This window comes from Haliaeetus leucocephalus, unplaced genomic scaffold (assembly GCF_000737465.1).
Source record: "Haliaeetus leucocephalus isolate CR32 unplaced genomic scaffold, Haliaeetus_leucocephalus-4.0 Scaffold871, whole genome shotgun sequence".
Classification (NCBI taxonomy): domain Eukaryota; kingdom Metazoa; phylum Chordata; class Aves; order Accipitriformes; family Accipitridae; genus Haliaeetus; species Haliaeetus leucocephalus.
In genome coordinates, this window is record NW_010973307.1 from 4,811,286 (window position 1) to 4,825,308 (window position 14,023).

At 48.1% G+C, this 14,023-nt stretch overlaps 1 protein-coding gene across 6 annotated transcripts; it reads left to right on the forward strand.

Annotated features, from left to right (window-relative positions):
* Positions 1–159: 159 nt before the first annotated feature.
* Positions 160–12,470, forward strand: CCDC25 (coiled-coil domain containing 25). Of its 6 annotated transcripts, none has more exons than XM_010583190.1 (9): positions 160–255; positions 3,092–3,139; positions 3,912–3,951; positions 6,482–6,533; positions 7,040–7,115; positions 7,682–7,785; positions 8,916–9,118; positions 10,187–10,232; positions 11,633–12,470. In XM_010583190.1, exons 1-9 carry the CDS (start codon positions 231–233, stop codon positions 11,660–11,662), a joined length of 624 nt encoding a protein of 207 aa, XP_010581492.1. In that variant the 5' UTR covers positions 160–230; the 3' UTR covers positions 11,663–12,470. The 6 variants fall into 6 exon arrangements, with proteins under 6 accessions (XP_010581492.1, XP_010581488.1, XP_010581487.1 ...); XM_010583186.1 differs by lacking the exon at positions 11,633–12,470 and adding an exon at positions 11,041–11,621; XM_010583185.1 differs by lacking the exon at positions 11,633–12,470 and having other exon boundaries at positions 10,187–11,130.
* The last annotated feature ends 1,553 nt before the right edge of the window (positions 12,471–14,023 follow it).

The following is a 14,023-nucleotide window of genomic DNA, read 5'->3' on the forward strand; positions in this document are numbered from 1 at the left end:
CCGTCGCCTACCGGGAATTTTGCGCGTGCGCAGTGCTCTTTCTGGCTTCACCGCCCGGAGAGTTGGCGCATGCGTAGAGGGGGGAAGAGCGCGTTCGCACCGCACTGCGCATGCGAGATCCTCCGGTGCGCATGCGCCCTGCTCGTTTCCGCCGTCGCTCAGGCGCTGCTGGAGCGGGAGAGCGGCAGCCGTGTGGAGCCCCGGGCCGGGCGGGCTGAGGAGCCGCCGCTATGGTGTTTTACTTCACCTCCAACGGTGAGTGGGTGAGGGGAGAGCGGCTAGAGGCCTTAGTGCCTGCGGGGGGAGGGCCGGTCTGTGACGGGCCGGGTCCCGCCGCTGTGAGGGGAGCACTGGGCCGCGCCCCCGGCCGGTTCCTCAGAGAGCGGGGCCGTCCGGTAACGGCACGTCCTCCTGCCCCTACCCCTCTCAGCAGCCCCGTTAGTCCTGCCGGTGCCTTTTTGCGAGCGCCCGGGGTTGGGTGTAAAGGACACGGTTTGGGCCGAAATCGGCTACAACTTAAACTCGTTTTAGGAGCTACGAGGTTTCCTGAGCTGAGGAGCCTCTTAGTAGTGGTTGCTAACAGCCTTGAATGAATAGCAGTATCGGTGAGTGACTTCTGAAAAGCTTTCTCAAGTGTGCTGCCGTCGGGAGTTTGTGGGAAGGCTTAATGCATAAATTGTCTCATTATTTTTCCTTTAATATAGACAGATCCATTTTGCTTGCCCATACGAAAAGGTTGGCCACTTCTGAAGCATCAGAAATCTGTGGTTTGATGCAGTATGGGCTGATGATAGGGAGGGTAGTACAGGAATATTCCTTTTTGGTGTGCCCCCAGGCATCTGACCAGTGTATAAACTGTTTGTGAAAGTTTCAGTGTGGTTTTTACCCTTTACCCACTGTACCCACAAGCTAAATTTTATAGCATAGCTTTTCTCCATTCTAGAGAGAAAGTTCTGTAGTGAGAAGGATTTGAGCCTCTGGCTGCTTGATTTTCCTTGGACAAGGCAAGACTTAACAGTCTTGTGAATGTTTCTTAAATAAATTTGTTCTTGGGATTGGTTTAAACCCTTTTCTTCCTCTGTTGTGGCAAGTCAGGCCCTTTACACCCTCAGTGAACAGATGCACTGGCTGTGTTGATCACTTAACCCAGCATGGATGGAAACATTTTCTGCTTATCTGGAGGCTGTTAGGGAGAAGTTCAGAGACTTTCCTGGACTTCCCTTTTAGTGGGGAGGAAAGAGCCTGGTACAGTGCCTGGCAGACGTGTAGGGTACCTCAGGGGGTACTAGGAGCAGACAAGCTGCAGTTAACTCTGCTAATGATGTGAACAGTCTCCTTTGGTTTTTAAATGCTAGTTCTGCAGAGGGTTTCTGATGCATTATAATCAGTTTTGCTGCCAGAGAGAGGTCTACAATAAGGCTATTACCATTTGCCTAACATCTGTTGCACTGTTACTAATGTGTGTTAAATCATATGGGTTTTAAGTAATCTCCTCTTTGGTTATGTTAGTGTTCCCCCGCTGTTTTGGCAGGATGAGCTTCATTTTCACAGAACTATCGCTAATGCAATTTTATTTTTGAGCATTTAATTTTACGCTTATGGGTAGTGCCTGTAGTCACAATGATCTCACATTCTCTGGACTCTCCTATGTGTCCAAGGTGGATTTTTTCCCAACCTTTAACTCCCACAGGCATATAATCCTTTCACATTTTTGAATTTCCATTTCTTATTACCTCATTACTAAACTGAAAAGTGTCATCTGGGCTTTGTGCTAGTGATGTTGGATTTCTAATAAAAATGCCCTCAGAAAGGACTGGGTCAGTAAGCAGTTTGGGATCCAAGTCATTTCACTGCCAGAGTGGTAGCACGTAAGTGAAGTGTGTCTGCTATTTTAGTGACTTTGAAAATATGAGGTTAGACACCATATTTTCAAAAGATGCTTTTTGGAGGCAGATTTGGTCACCTGCCTTTCGTTTGTTTGCTCTTAGTCCTTAATTTGTGAGTTGCTTTAGAGAATTCTGTTTGTTCTGCAACAATATATGAAAAACGCAAATCTGTGTTGCTGCAGCAGGTTGTTTCAGCCACGGGCTGTTACAGTGTGAAGCCATCTGCAGAAAACCCGCTCTCAGTAATTCTTCGTGTTGAAGTGCACAGGTGCTGTAGGTCCTCATGAAGAACAGCTAAATTTCAGTGCATCGCTGAGGCTTGTAACTACAGCTGCAGCATTTGCTCACGCACAAGATAATTGTTAAAAATTGTAGAAGCTGGAAACGTGACAATCTGGTAGATAGTGTTGCTGTGAAATTGAGATTTCCCTGCTGCCACATACAAGAACGGAGCATTTTTTTAAGCAGGCTGCTCAGTGATTTCTGCAACAGGACTTCCCTGACTGTAGCACCCTCTTAACTGCTCTGTGTCCATCTCCCAGCTGTGCTGGCCTTCAGTCGAGATGCTGAAGGGACACTTGCTTGGTTTCCCAGAATTGGCAGTGTCTTTACTGCCTGATGGAAGGAGCCCTAAAGAAGAGAAGGACACTGTTTTACGTGTCCCAGTAGGGCACAGATGAGCCAAATGAGTTTATGGAACTTCAGTCTTTCCATTGTGTTGTGAATTTTAATCCTCCCAGGCTACCTGGAGGAGGTTCACATTGGGCTTCTGGTACTTTGGGATGAGCTGTTTCACTCAAGTACCTACAGAATGTTCATCCCAGACTGTAAATACAATGTCAGCCTTTCTGGCTCCAGACATGTGCTTAATTGAACAGATTGTACAATTACACAGATACACTCTGAACCACCTGGATGTTGAGGGGGTTTTGCCCAGAAGGCTGTTCTTTGCTGGATAATCTTCCATGGAAAGCAGTGGAAATGCCACATTCCAAAGTCTGTTGAAGTATTTGGGACAAAATCTGGAAGAAATGCAAAACCATCTTCCTTCGGCCCCCAGGAGAGAAATGGGATGGATGGATGGATGGATGGATGGACGGAGCAGTTTTCATTCTAATTTCTGTGACCAAGACTGGTGCGTTTGTCATTCCTTGCACAGTTTGTCCAAACCCCTTTTGATTTGTTTTCCTCTTTCTATCCCTCAGTTGTTCCTTCTGTTTACACCATTTACATGGGAAAAGATAAGTACGAAAGTAAGTACATTAATGCCTAACGGCTTAGATTTAGATTTGTGGGGATATAAGGTCATTTTGAAAGGATGTCTTTGTATGTGTTAATTCAATATATTGTTTGAAAACTTGTTCATCCTTGCAAGTGATTCTGACTTACCCCTCTGAAATCCACTGTGTTACTTTTATTTAGGATAAATAAATTTTGTAAATCCACTAGACAGTGTAACTGCCTTCAAATACAAGTGAAAACTAAATTCACTGGGAAAAAAAATCTGTCTAGAGAAAAATACTGTTTTTCGGGTTGCGTTTGGTAACTTTTTACAAACCAACCTTCCATTTCCCTGCTCAGTCTGTATTTTTGCCCTCTCCAGTGAGCACTCGTACTCTGTAGGTTTCCTGTGCCCATCCTTTCCCTCATGGTAAAGGTTACGGTTCTGCTGCTCTTCCTGTTTCCACATCAGTAGTTGATGTGAAACCGGGTGTCTTACTCCAAGGGAAGAGTGTTAGTGTGGCTCTTTTGAAGATTTGCCCTGAAAGTCTCCCCCCATTAGATCAATATTTGAAGAAACATATTTTCACTTAAAAATTTCAAAATTACGTGATGGAGGTGTTCCTGGCTTACCTGTTTCTGCCATACGTGGAGCAGACAGGTGCAGCATTAAAACCCTTTTCTCTTTCGGTTCAGTCGCCATGCAGTGGCTGACCAACAGCAGAGGATTCCTGCTCGACAGGTAGTTGGATTTGTTGTTGATGAGGTCCTGGGCTTTGCTCATTGATGCTTTTATTCCTACAGATGAAGATCTAATAAAGTATGGCTGGCCTGAAGATATCTGGTAGGTGCTGAAACAAATTGCCTTTCATTATGTACCCGAGTCAAATGATTGTAACAACCCTCTTGCTTCCACAGGCACTGTAGAGTCTCTTTTTTTCCAAGGCCACTTAGCAGTTTAAATACAATCCCAGGGTGGAGGTGGATTGAAGAAGACCTGGGTGCAGCTGTTGGGACCCCACTGATTCTGAATTCATTCCCCTGCACCTCCCCCTTGACCGCCCCCCGCTTTGTTCATCATAGGAGCTGGCCCCTTTGTGAAGCTTTTGGGGGTTTTTCTGTGCATGGAGCTGCTGGAGTAGCAATAACCTGAATAATTCCATACATGGATATTTATGTTTCAGAATATAGGTGCTAGCTTGCTGTTACTCTTTCTGTGTTTGGGAAATGAGCAGAGTTAAAGGAGAAGGGCAGCTTGGTATTTGTAAGAGAGCACACCTCCTGAGTCAAGCAAGAGTATCAGATCCTGGATGTCCACACACACAGAGAAGCAAAACCAGCAAAACCAAAAGGCTAACAGAGGACAGGCAGAGTGGAGGCATCAACATGTGAAATCACGGAGCAGACGGGGCCTGGGGATGGAGCCAGAAGTTTTTTAAGCAACAGTAAATGCTGTGCCTAGAGAAAACTGTCTGTTGTCTCCCAGTGCCTTTTCCTCTGTGTCACCCCTGTGTGTGCTGTGCGCATGTACTGGCCTGTCCTGTAAAACAGCCGATGCCATCTCAGGAGTTGCAGTTGGTGAGCAGGAGCAGAGGAGTTTGATATTTTGATTCCTGCCAGGTGAAAGCCGTGTCTGCTTTAAGCAGACCTGCTAGAGCTTTGGCCAGGCAGGCAAAAGGAAGCGCTCTGTCATGTGTGGGTTGGTTTTGGCTCACAAGGTCTCATCGGAAGAGAAAACAAGGGCAGGGGAGTTCGCAAACCTGTTAGCAGCAATTCACAGCATCTTTGCTGGCTGGATTAGTCCATAAAGTTTCCAAACTGATAAGGTTTGAGAGATGTTTAGGAAGGAGTTAGCTTGCTTCCAGGCACTATTGCACAGACCAGCTGTATCACAGTTGCCGCCCTCTCCTTTGCTAACAGTTTCTAACAAGAAGCACCATGTGGATTGTGCTCCTTCTTGCTCTTCAAAGTGGCCTCTGCCAGGATGAGCTGAGATGTCTTGGTAGGACTGAAGCTTGAATAGGTAGTATCTAACACACTCTGTAGAGGATGTTTTGTCAGCAGTCAGCTAACTGGCAAGGGAATATTTTTTCTTTTCTAGCAGAAGAGATTGTACTTCAGCTGAATAACACACTGTTGTAGCAGTATCACATTAATTTTCTGTCTCATGTTTGTCCTATCACTACATAATTTAAGGTATGTCTACACTGTTATTTAGGAATGACCTTGAGATTCATTCTCAAATTGCCTGAACCATGAAAGTCATCTTTTCCCACCTCTTTTGTATCTTGTAGCTCACACTGACATCTATGTTGGTTTTTTTGTATCCTGGTGCCATCTCAACAAAATATCCTAGGTCCTCTTGCGGAGGCCTCCTGGGAATTGTTCTAATGGTGTCTGGCACTTTTTAGACTTATCTTTAAGAGGGATCCAGTGGAGCTGGGGTAGGAGGCTCAGGAGGTACAAGTGAGAGTTCATGTGTTGGTGCTGGAGTGTTTTCTGTCTTGCAGCAGGAAGGAAAAAGTCCAGTTATATTAAAAAGGAAGTGGTGGAAAGAAAGGTTGGGAGGTAACATGAGATCAGTTTCCCCCCTCTGTCCTTGGAAGTCTGCAGGGTTGGAGTGAGTGTTGATCAGGACAGAGGCTTAAAAAATAGGTGATTATGGTAAAAACACAGTCAAGTTAGAAGAGGTCTGGAGAAGGGCAGCTGGAGCCATTGAGGAGATGAACAGCTGTGCTGTAAGGATGGACTGGAGTGGAGACCTCTCTTCAGTCTGGTAGGGAGGCAGGGTGATCGAGGCTTATGAAATCTTGGAGACAGTGAATGAAGTGAATGCAGAACTGGTGTTCACCTGCTGTTGGGACTGGTACCCACTGAAACCACTAGGCATGGTAAACTTCCCAGGCAGCATCGCCTGTTCCCGCTGTTGGAGGCAGAGCACTGGGCTGCTCCATTAGTACTGACCAGTGGGAAATTTGGGGGATTTTTTACTCCATGATGTTGAGACTAGTCATGTAAGTGGTGAAGCAGTGCCTGCTGCAGAGTTCACGAGTTTGCTGTTCCTCTTAAGAATACATAGACAGATCAAAACACCACATACACAGGCTCATGCTGTGAGTGTTGCCTGCATGTAGTATAACATTTCAAAGAAAAAAAGGGAGGGGGAATGGGTTTTTATTTTTTCAGTCTCCCATTGAGAGGACTGATGTTTCTTGAAGGATAGGCTCTGACTCCCTTGCCTGCTTTTAAACATGAACATTTCTATACTTTAGTCATCCATGGAGTGGCTATTTTGTCACTTGTTAGGAAGTAAATCTTTCAGAACAGATCACCGTCTCTTATCCTCTGTTAAATGTGCTTTTTTTATTCTGTAGGTTTCATGTGGATAAGCTCTCTTCCGCGCATGTGTACCTTCGGTTACACAAGGTAATCCTGTGACACGTACATTTAAAAACATTAATATTCACTCGCATAAGAACTGCATGTGCCCATTCTGCAGTGATTCCTGCGCAAGAGACCATCTTTGCTTACGTGAACTGCTACAGTCTGCAGGGCTCCCTCAGGGTGCAGGTAACCACCAGTGTGGGGAGACTGAATTTACAGCCTCTGTTAACCAAATAACGTGGGGAGGAGCAGGAAGTATAACATGGCCCAACAGAACAATTGATTTCTGGCTTGACACCAAGCGTATGTCTAGGAACCATCACCCACTAAATGAGGATACCTTTCAGAAAAACAGGTTGCAAGTCGCTCATAGTGCTTCAAGCCTCTCCTCACAAATGCCACAGAAGACTCCAGTCTTGTAAAATGTGGAGCGTAGAGGTCTTGGCTGTGTTTGTAGATGATCATGCCCTGCTTCCTGGCTTTTGTGTGCTCATCAGTCCCTACAGCCCCCTGCCGCAAGCTGCTCACGTTGCCTTGCTCTGTCACAGGGGCAGACGGTGGATGACATTCCTAAAGAAGTTTTGATAGACTGTGCCCATCTAGTGAAGGCGAATAGCATTCAAGGTAATACCGATTCCCGGGAAATCGGTGTGAGATGTTTGCGGCGAGTGTTTCTGGTCCACACGAGCGTGTGGTTTTTTGGATCAAACACTTGTGACATTTCTGCTGTGGTGCTCTCTGTTAAGCCTGTGCCAGCGGGTCTTACGGGAAGCAGATGTCGCTTGCAGCTGCTGGGGCTGCCTGTTACACTTTTGTAAGGAGGAATTTTAAATCTCAGAAATTCCTGTTTGTGCCTCCATATTACTGTCTGAGCCAAGGAGGCCTTGCAGTCTCTTCTCTAACACCACCTTGGGGCCCCCTTCCATAGTAATCACTCTTCTGGCAAAGACGGTCTCCATCTGGAGTTCGTTAACACTGCTGCAGCGCTCATGTTACTGCAGAAAATGATGTCGTGGTGTTCTTCCGTTTCACTGTAACACTGGAAGGGCTTCTCCGTTTTCGTCTTTCTTGCCTAGCTAGTAATGTTTGTGACAGGAATAACTGCCAGTGTTTCCATGTTCACGGAAGGCTTTAAGACCTCTTTCAGCAGGGAGAGAACTGAAATGTTTCCCTTCTCCCTTGCTTCCTAGGTTGCAAGATGAACAACGTCAATGTTGTATACACGCCATGGACTAACCTGAAGAAGACTGCAGACATGGATGTGGGGCAGATTGGCTTTCACAGGCAGAAGGATGTAAGTGTTTGCTGTAAGCCAGTGATGGTGACCTGGTGGCAGACTGTAACGTTTCCATGTTAGGAGCTGGGTGGTTTGTCTTCAGCGTTTGCCCTAAAGCCAGGGAATCATCCACTCTTGAAGCCTAAGAGAGATCCTAGGAGCATGTTTGGACTTGCCTGAACGTCACCTGAAAATCCATGGTTGAGTGTTGGCCTGTAGCAGAGTGTAGCCTGTGCAGCGTGTGTTTCGAAACTGCAGCATGGTGTAGCTGATGAGTCTTTGCTGATGCCGAATGGTATCATGTGTTAGTCTGTGCTATCTGTTTGAATTTATCTCCACTGAAATCATCTCTTACCAGAGCTGAAGAGCCTGCATATGAGCAGTCACTTTGGATCAGCTCACAGACAGTACTGTAACCACACGTCTGGAAGGGCTCAGGACTTGAACTTGCTGGGCAGAGGAGGGCTGTGTGGGGTCCTGGGGGTGTCTGATGCTGTGCTCGCTCTACTGTCTCTGCTCCAAGAGCTGTCTCACCCTGGTGCTGCCTCTGAATTTGTTAAACCTGTTAAAAGGCCAAGCTGCTTAGCTTTGGTGTAGGGTCAAGCCAGTGTACTAAGGTATTCCCGAGCCTGACCTAGTGTCCACAGATAATGTTATGCTTAAGTTGTAGTTATGTACCTTGGCTGCTGGGAGAGAAGGCTCTCTAGGGGTGCAGTTGTTTGGCTAGAACAGGTCTGTACCAGGGCAAGAAATGCTAAAACCCCTGCAGTCAACAAGCAGCGTGTGTGCTTCTCTTTCTGAAATGGGTCTGCAGAGACTTCATGCCACCTCTTCAGGAATTGGCAGAGACTGGTTCTTGTCTCTTGGCTTCTTTGTTGAGGCATGTGCCAAGAAACAAAATTATTAATGGTTATGTACTTAGCAATGCTTATGCTTATTAGCTATGTGCTTCTGAGTGTTGGGAGTGGGCCTCTTTTTGCTGTTACACAACCTGCTGAATAGGCCTTGGTGGCAGTGATTTTCCTTAGCATCTGTTTTTGTGGGATTCAGCCATGTGTAAAGTGGAAATAGGGTGTTTTCTTTCCGTTGAGAAAGTGCCAGAATAAAAGTATTTTTTTATAAGGATCACAGTTTTTTGCACTCCAAAGGTGAAAATGCTGACAGTGGAGAAGAAGGTGAACGAGATCCTGAACCGGCTAGAGAAGACAAAAGTGGAGCGCTTCCCAGACCTGGCGGCTGAGAAGGAAGCCAGGGACAGAGAGGAGAGAAATGAGAAAAAAGCCCAGATCCAAGAGATGAAGCGGAAGGAAAAGGAAGAGATGAAGAAGAAGAAAGAGCTGGAAGAACTTAGGTAAGTAATAAATTGTAGTGCCAACTTCTAACTATTGCAGTTTTCATTGGTGCTGGGAGGGAGTCATGGGTCAGCAGTTTCTGTTTAACAGTTGGCTTGGCATTACTCAGTGTTCAGCTGACCTGCTCTGGCATAGACGTCTGCATGGCCCAGTGATTTCCTTTGTCTTTAGAATAAATGTGTTTTCCCCATTTCTCCTAAAATAAACCTGCACGTTAAACCATTGTTAAAAGAAAGGACTGAGCCTTTTGAAACCTGTCCCTAACTTGGGTGAAATTGGGCAAGCAGCTTGGCACTCTGTCATTGGGATGGGAGCAATTGCTTCCAGCTTTGCGTGAGCCTTGGAAAGCACTGAGCCTTTGCTAGAGTTCTTCAGCTTCCTCTTGCATCACTGATGTTAACTAAAACATGTGTGAATCCTCAGTCACACGCTCCTTTAAACACAGAATGAGGGATGGTGTTTTGAAATGTCATATTGACCTTTCTGTCCATACCACAGCATGTGTGAGCTTGTTCCTTAGTACTGACGGCCCTGTACAGCACTGGACGTATCCACTGGCTTGCCCCAAAAACTTGCTTTTAAGCTTTAGTAAGTTTTGTTTATCTGTAAATGACAGTGAAACCAGAATTTGAAAAACTCTGGGATTTTGTGAGTGATTCAACACATGTAGAGGTCAGAAATGAGAGCTTAGAGAAGCAAACTAAACTGGGGAGAAGTCACCAGCAGGCACGTCTGTGCTACAGAGTAAGGGGCCTGCCTGCTTATTTAACCTCGCCCCAGAGCTGCCTCTTGGCCATCCCCCAAAGTAAAGGATTTTCTACCTCCTGGGATGATCTAGCTGGTAGTTCCAGAACAAAAATGTGGAGGAGTCTGCATAGTGCCTGGGCTTTGTCTGGTTGTTTTAATTAGCCGAAGAGTATGAGATAAGCAAATACAGGTCCAGCCTGCCTGAGTTCAGAAAGGAAGAAAATTTGTTTTTCTGTTACTTGGTCCTGTTTTATCAAAACGCCTCTCTGTTGGTGGGTTTTGAAAATGTATTGTGCAAGATGATGTAATTTCTCTTCCAGGAGCTACTCATCCTTAATGAAGGCTGAGAACATGTCCTCCAATCAGGTAAGACTGCCCACAGAAACCTTTCAGACAGCTGAAATTCAATGCGGGATCATGATGGTACAGCTCCCGCATTGCAGTCTGGTTTTGGTGACTCCTGCATGACAGAGCACATCTCTGTCACCCCTTCTCGGTGAAGGACACTGTCACTTTCCTCCACTTTCCGAGAGGGCCCTATTGCTTGTATGTCAGCCAGGAGGAGTCTGTGCTGCTGGAAGTGTGTGCAAAGGTCCTCCCAGTCCCCTTCCCACCCAAGTGAAAGAACAGATGGAGTCTGAAGTGGGGCACCAGGCTTGACTCTCCTTGTGAGCTGTTTGGGCATAACCTGGCTCGTGAGCTGAGGAGGTCTCCCTAATGGCAACCATGACCTGCATATGCCACCTTGTTACTTCAAGGGGGGGGGGAAATGCACATTTTTAACAAGAAGTAAACTGGAGGTGTAAGGACAACAGTTTGGGGAGGGATGAATATAGGTGCTGAGGGGCAGAAGAGGAAGCTTGAAGGGATGTGCTTGCAGAGAGCAAGCAGGTGTTGGCCTGGGACTGAAGCAGTATAACATGGCTGCAGTCTGACGGTGGAAAAGGAGCCAAAATGGAGAGGAACGCAGGCCAGCAGGAGGGAAATGAGGAGGTGGGTCACAGGAGGGCTGGGGGCTGAAGTTCAGAAGAGGCCCTGGTGTGCACTGGATGCACCTGTGCTTTGCCTGAGGTCTGGCACGTCTGCAGCTTCCTCCTTGGTGGGACCTTGAGTGAATGGATCTTGGAGCTCCTCTGAGTCACCCTCAGTTCAAAATCCACCTTTCGTATCCTAGTTCCTGACTAACTGCTTAGAGGAGTGTGTGGTTTTCAAGAATCCTTGCTTTTCCTCCTGGTTGGCATGCAGATGCCCTTTGAAACTTGAACTGGGTTGAAGTATAAGCATCTCCTGACATGAACAAGCAGGCTGTGCCCGGTTAGTGACACTTGCCAGGGAGAGGCATGGTGGAAATGCTGTGCAGGGAGTCTCCTCCTCTCTGCACTTGACCCCCGCGTGGTGCCAGACTGCTTTCCTTCTCCTGAGTCAGAAAGAAACTCAGGTTGTGATATGGAGATGGTCCACAAAGCTGCTGGTGAGAGCCTGTTCTCTGGTTCCTCCCAGATCGCAGCAGATGGGCTGCAGTTTCAGGGAAGTGATACATCGCAGGGACAGCAAATAGCAACTGCTGTTTCACAACGCAGAGCCTCACACAGAGCTGTTCCTGCTCCAGAGCTGTTGAGCATCCGTTTGGTCTGATTTCGCGGTGTTTGTACCGAAATGGCAGGAAACCAGAATAAATGGCAATTCTGAAATCCTGCTGAATGCACCATTTCACCATTTTCCGTTTTAATGTGCACAATGATCCTGATTTGTCTTTCTTCCCACAGGATGGCAACGATTCAGATGACTTTATGTAAATAAAGTCTCTCTCCTTTCTCAATCATGAGGTGGTTTGGGATGTCTTAATATGTCACCATCGCTAAGAATGCCAAAAAAAACCCCAAAAAGTGAACTCTGACTCCATTTCTTCCGAACCTGGTTGGTTCTCCCGGCAGCCTAACCAGCTCTGTGCCATGGACAGCTTCTAAAGGGAGAAGATCTATATGTCTGCACATACATCTCTTTTTTCAGGGACGTGGGTGGAAGGAAGCAGAATTGATGTTTCAGTTCTACAAAGACAATGATATTTATTCTAGGGAAGGGATTGATGTAGCTTTTAATCCAACGAGATTTAAAGAAAGGAAAACAAATTTGTGCTGTCTCACCGCTGTCCTGGCAGCGGAGTGACTTGGAAACAGTTGCTATTAACTCGGTTTGTACACGAACGTGGTGCTGCCGACTGCGTAACTCTTCTCTTCGTGCTGGTGATGGTCAGCAAAGCTGGGGGATCCCTCTACAGTTGGAGGGTGTAAATTTGGACAAGCTCATAGCTGCTTTGCAGGCCTCCCCAGCCCTTGCTGGCAGTAAATCTGGTGGCTCCTCATTTAATACAGAGCTACAGATGATGAAGACTGAGCTCGGCTGTTGTTGCAGCCTACATGAGCATGACCACTGGCTGTGATATGTGCCTTTAGCACAGAATGAGAATAGCCCCACGGTGTATTTTCTTTTAAATTACGCTTGATTCCTGGGCTGTTCCTTGGAAACCTTCTCTGGAGAGAGAAGTTTGTGAAGAAGAGTTGAGTTTTGCGCGGCGTCTGTACCTGTCCAGGCCAGAGCTCTTGCCTGAGCCCTCTGTAAGGTTTCGTGGATAAGTCTGTACAAAACGGTCGCGATAATCCTTGCAGCACCTGTATATATGTCACGATTAAATTCATACCATGCTGATAAAATGTGCTGCTAGGTGGGAGTTACCTGGTGTGCTCATGCCTCTGAGAAGGAGCAGAGCTGTGCAGTGTGCAGTGTCTCCTCAGGCAGCAGAAAGCCACACAGAGCACAGCCGTGCTGAGGGGGGACAGCAAAAGTCTATGAAAGTCTGGTTTTGGGGTGCATCTCTGGATGCTGCAGACTCGCCTGCAGCCTCGGCCGGGCAGGAGGTGCGGGAAAAGCCCCTCTGCCTTTGGCCTTGCTTCTCCCTGGTGCGAAGCGAGGATGTCTCCTGGTGCAGGAGTGGATTTTGGGGTCGGAATAGGCAAAAGGGAAGCGCTCCTTAACCAACTGAAGAGACCTTAAGTCTCATCACAGAATTACTGAATTACTGCAGGAGAAAAAAACCTACCCTGCTACACGGGCAAGTCCCAATAATGCATTTAAACTTATTTGATGTGCTTCCCAGCATCTTCCCTCTGGGTCCTGAGGGTGTGGGGTTGGGACTGGGGAGGGCGAGGGGGTCCAGGCCCTTGTCAGCCCCCAGTTCCTTGCTGGGAGGAAGAGCAGGGTGGGCTGCTCATGTCCTGTCTCGGCTCGGGCTGACCTGAGCCTGGGGGGGCGAGGAGCTGGGGGGACCCCGTCTCCGGTACCTCCCTCCTCTCCACCATCAATGGGCCCTTTCATGGGACTCGGGTGTTGGCCAGGGACCGGCGACCTGAGCCGCCGTCAGCAGCGGCCGCAGTCCTGCAGCTGCGAACTGTTGTGCTTGGCCGCGGCGGCCATCGATGGGGCGACGTCCCCTTGCGCATCACTGCCGTGGGTCGTCTGTGTTCGCAGCACCCTGTGCCTGGATGCCCGGGGTGGAAAGCGCCGGATCTGCGCTGTCCTTCGTTTAGGACAACTCCGTCGGGAAGAGCAGGGATGGTGAGAGATACCCGCTCCCCTCTGTGCCCACCCCACCGACCGGCAGCCGCCAAGAATAACCCCCTCGAAGGCGAGCGGTCCCGGCTGCCGTCAGCACTTCCCACCCGGCCCTTCCCCACCTTCACTCGTTTATTTATTAATCCTTTTTCTCCCAGCTCTGAAATCCTATCACCCACCCTCACCACCGCCCAGAAAGCGCAGCTCTGGCCTGTTCTGGGGGGGAAAACCCTGCCTTTGCACATTTTTTTGCAGGCCCAGCGGAGGAGGCGGCTGCCCATCCACAAACACTGGCACAGCTGCTGCCCAATATTATGCTAAGGCTGCTCCCTGGCCAGATGTTCTCCGGCTTTTCCACAGACGCAGGAGTTTGGGAAGGGGTGAGGAGGTCGGGGTGGGGGTTATAGCATGGCCAGGTCCTACCTAGCTGGGGGAAACTGAGGCACGGAGTGGCGGCGGGCATGGCCGAGGCTCCGGCACCCGGCTGCGTGCCGGCAGCGGGGGGCAGATGCAGCCGGTTCGTTAAGATCTCGCGTATGCGCTGGGTG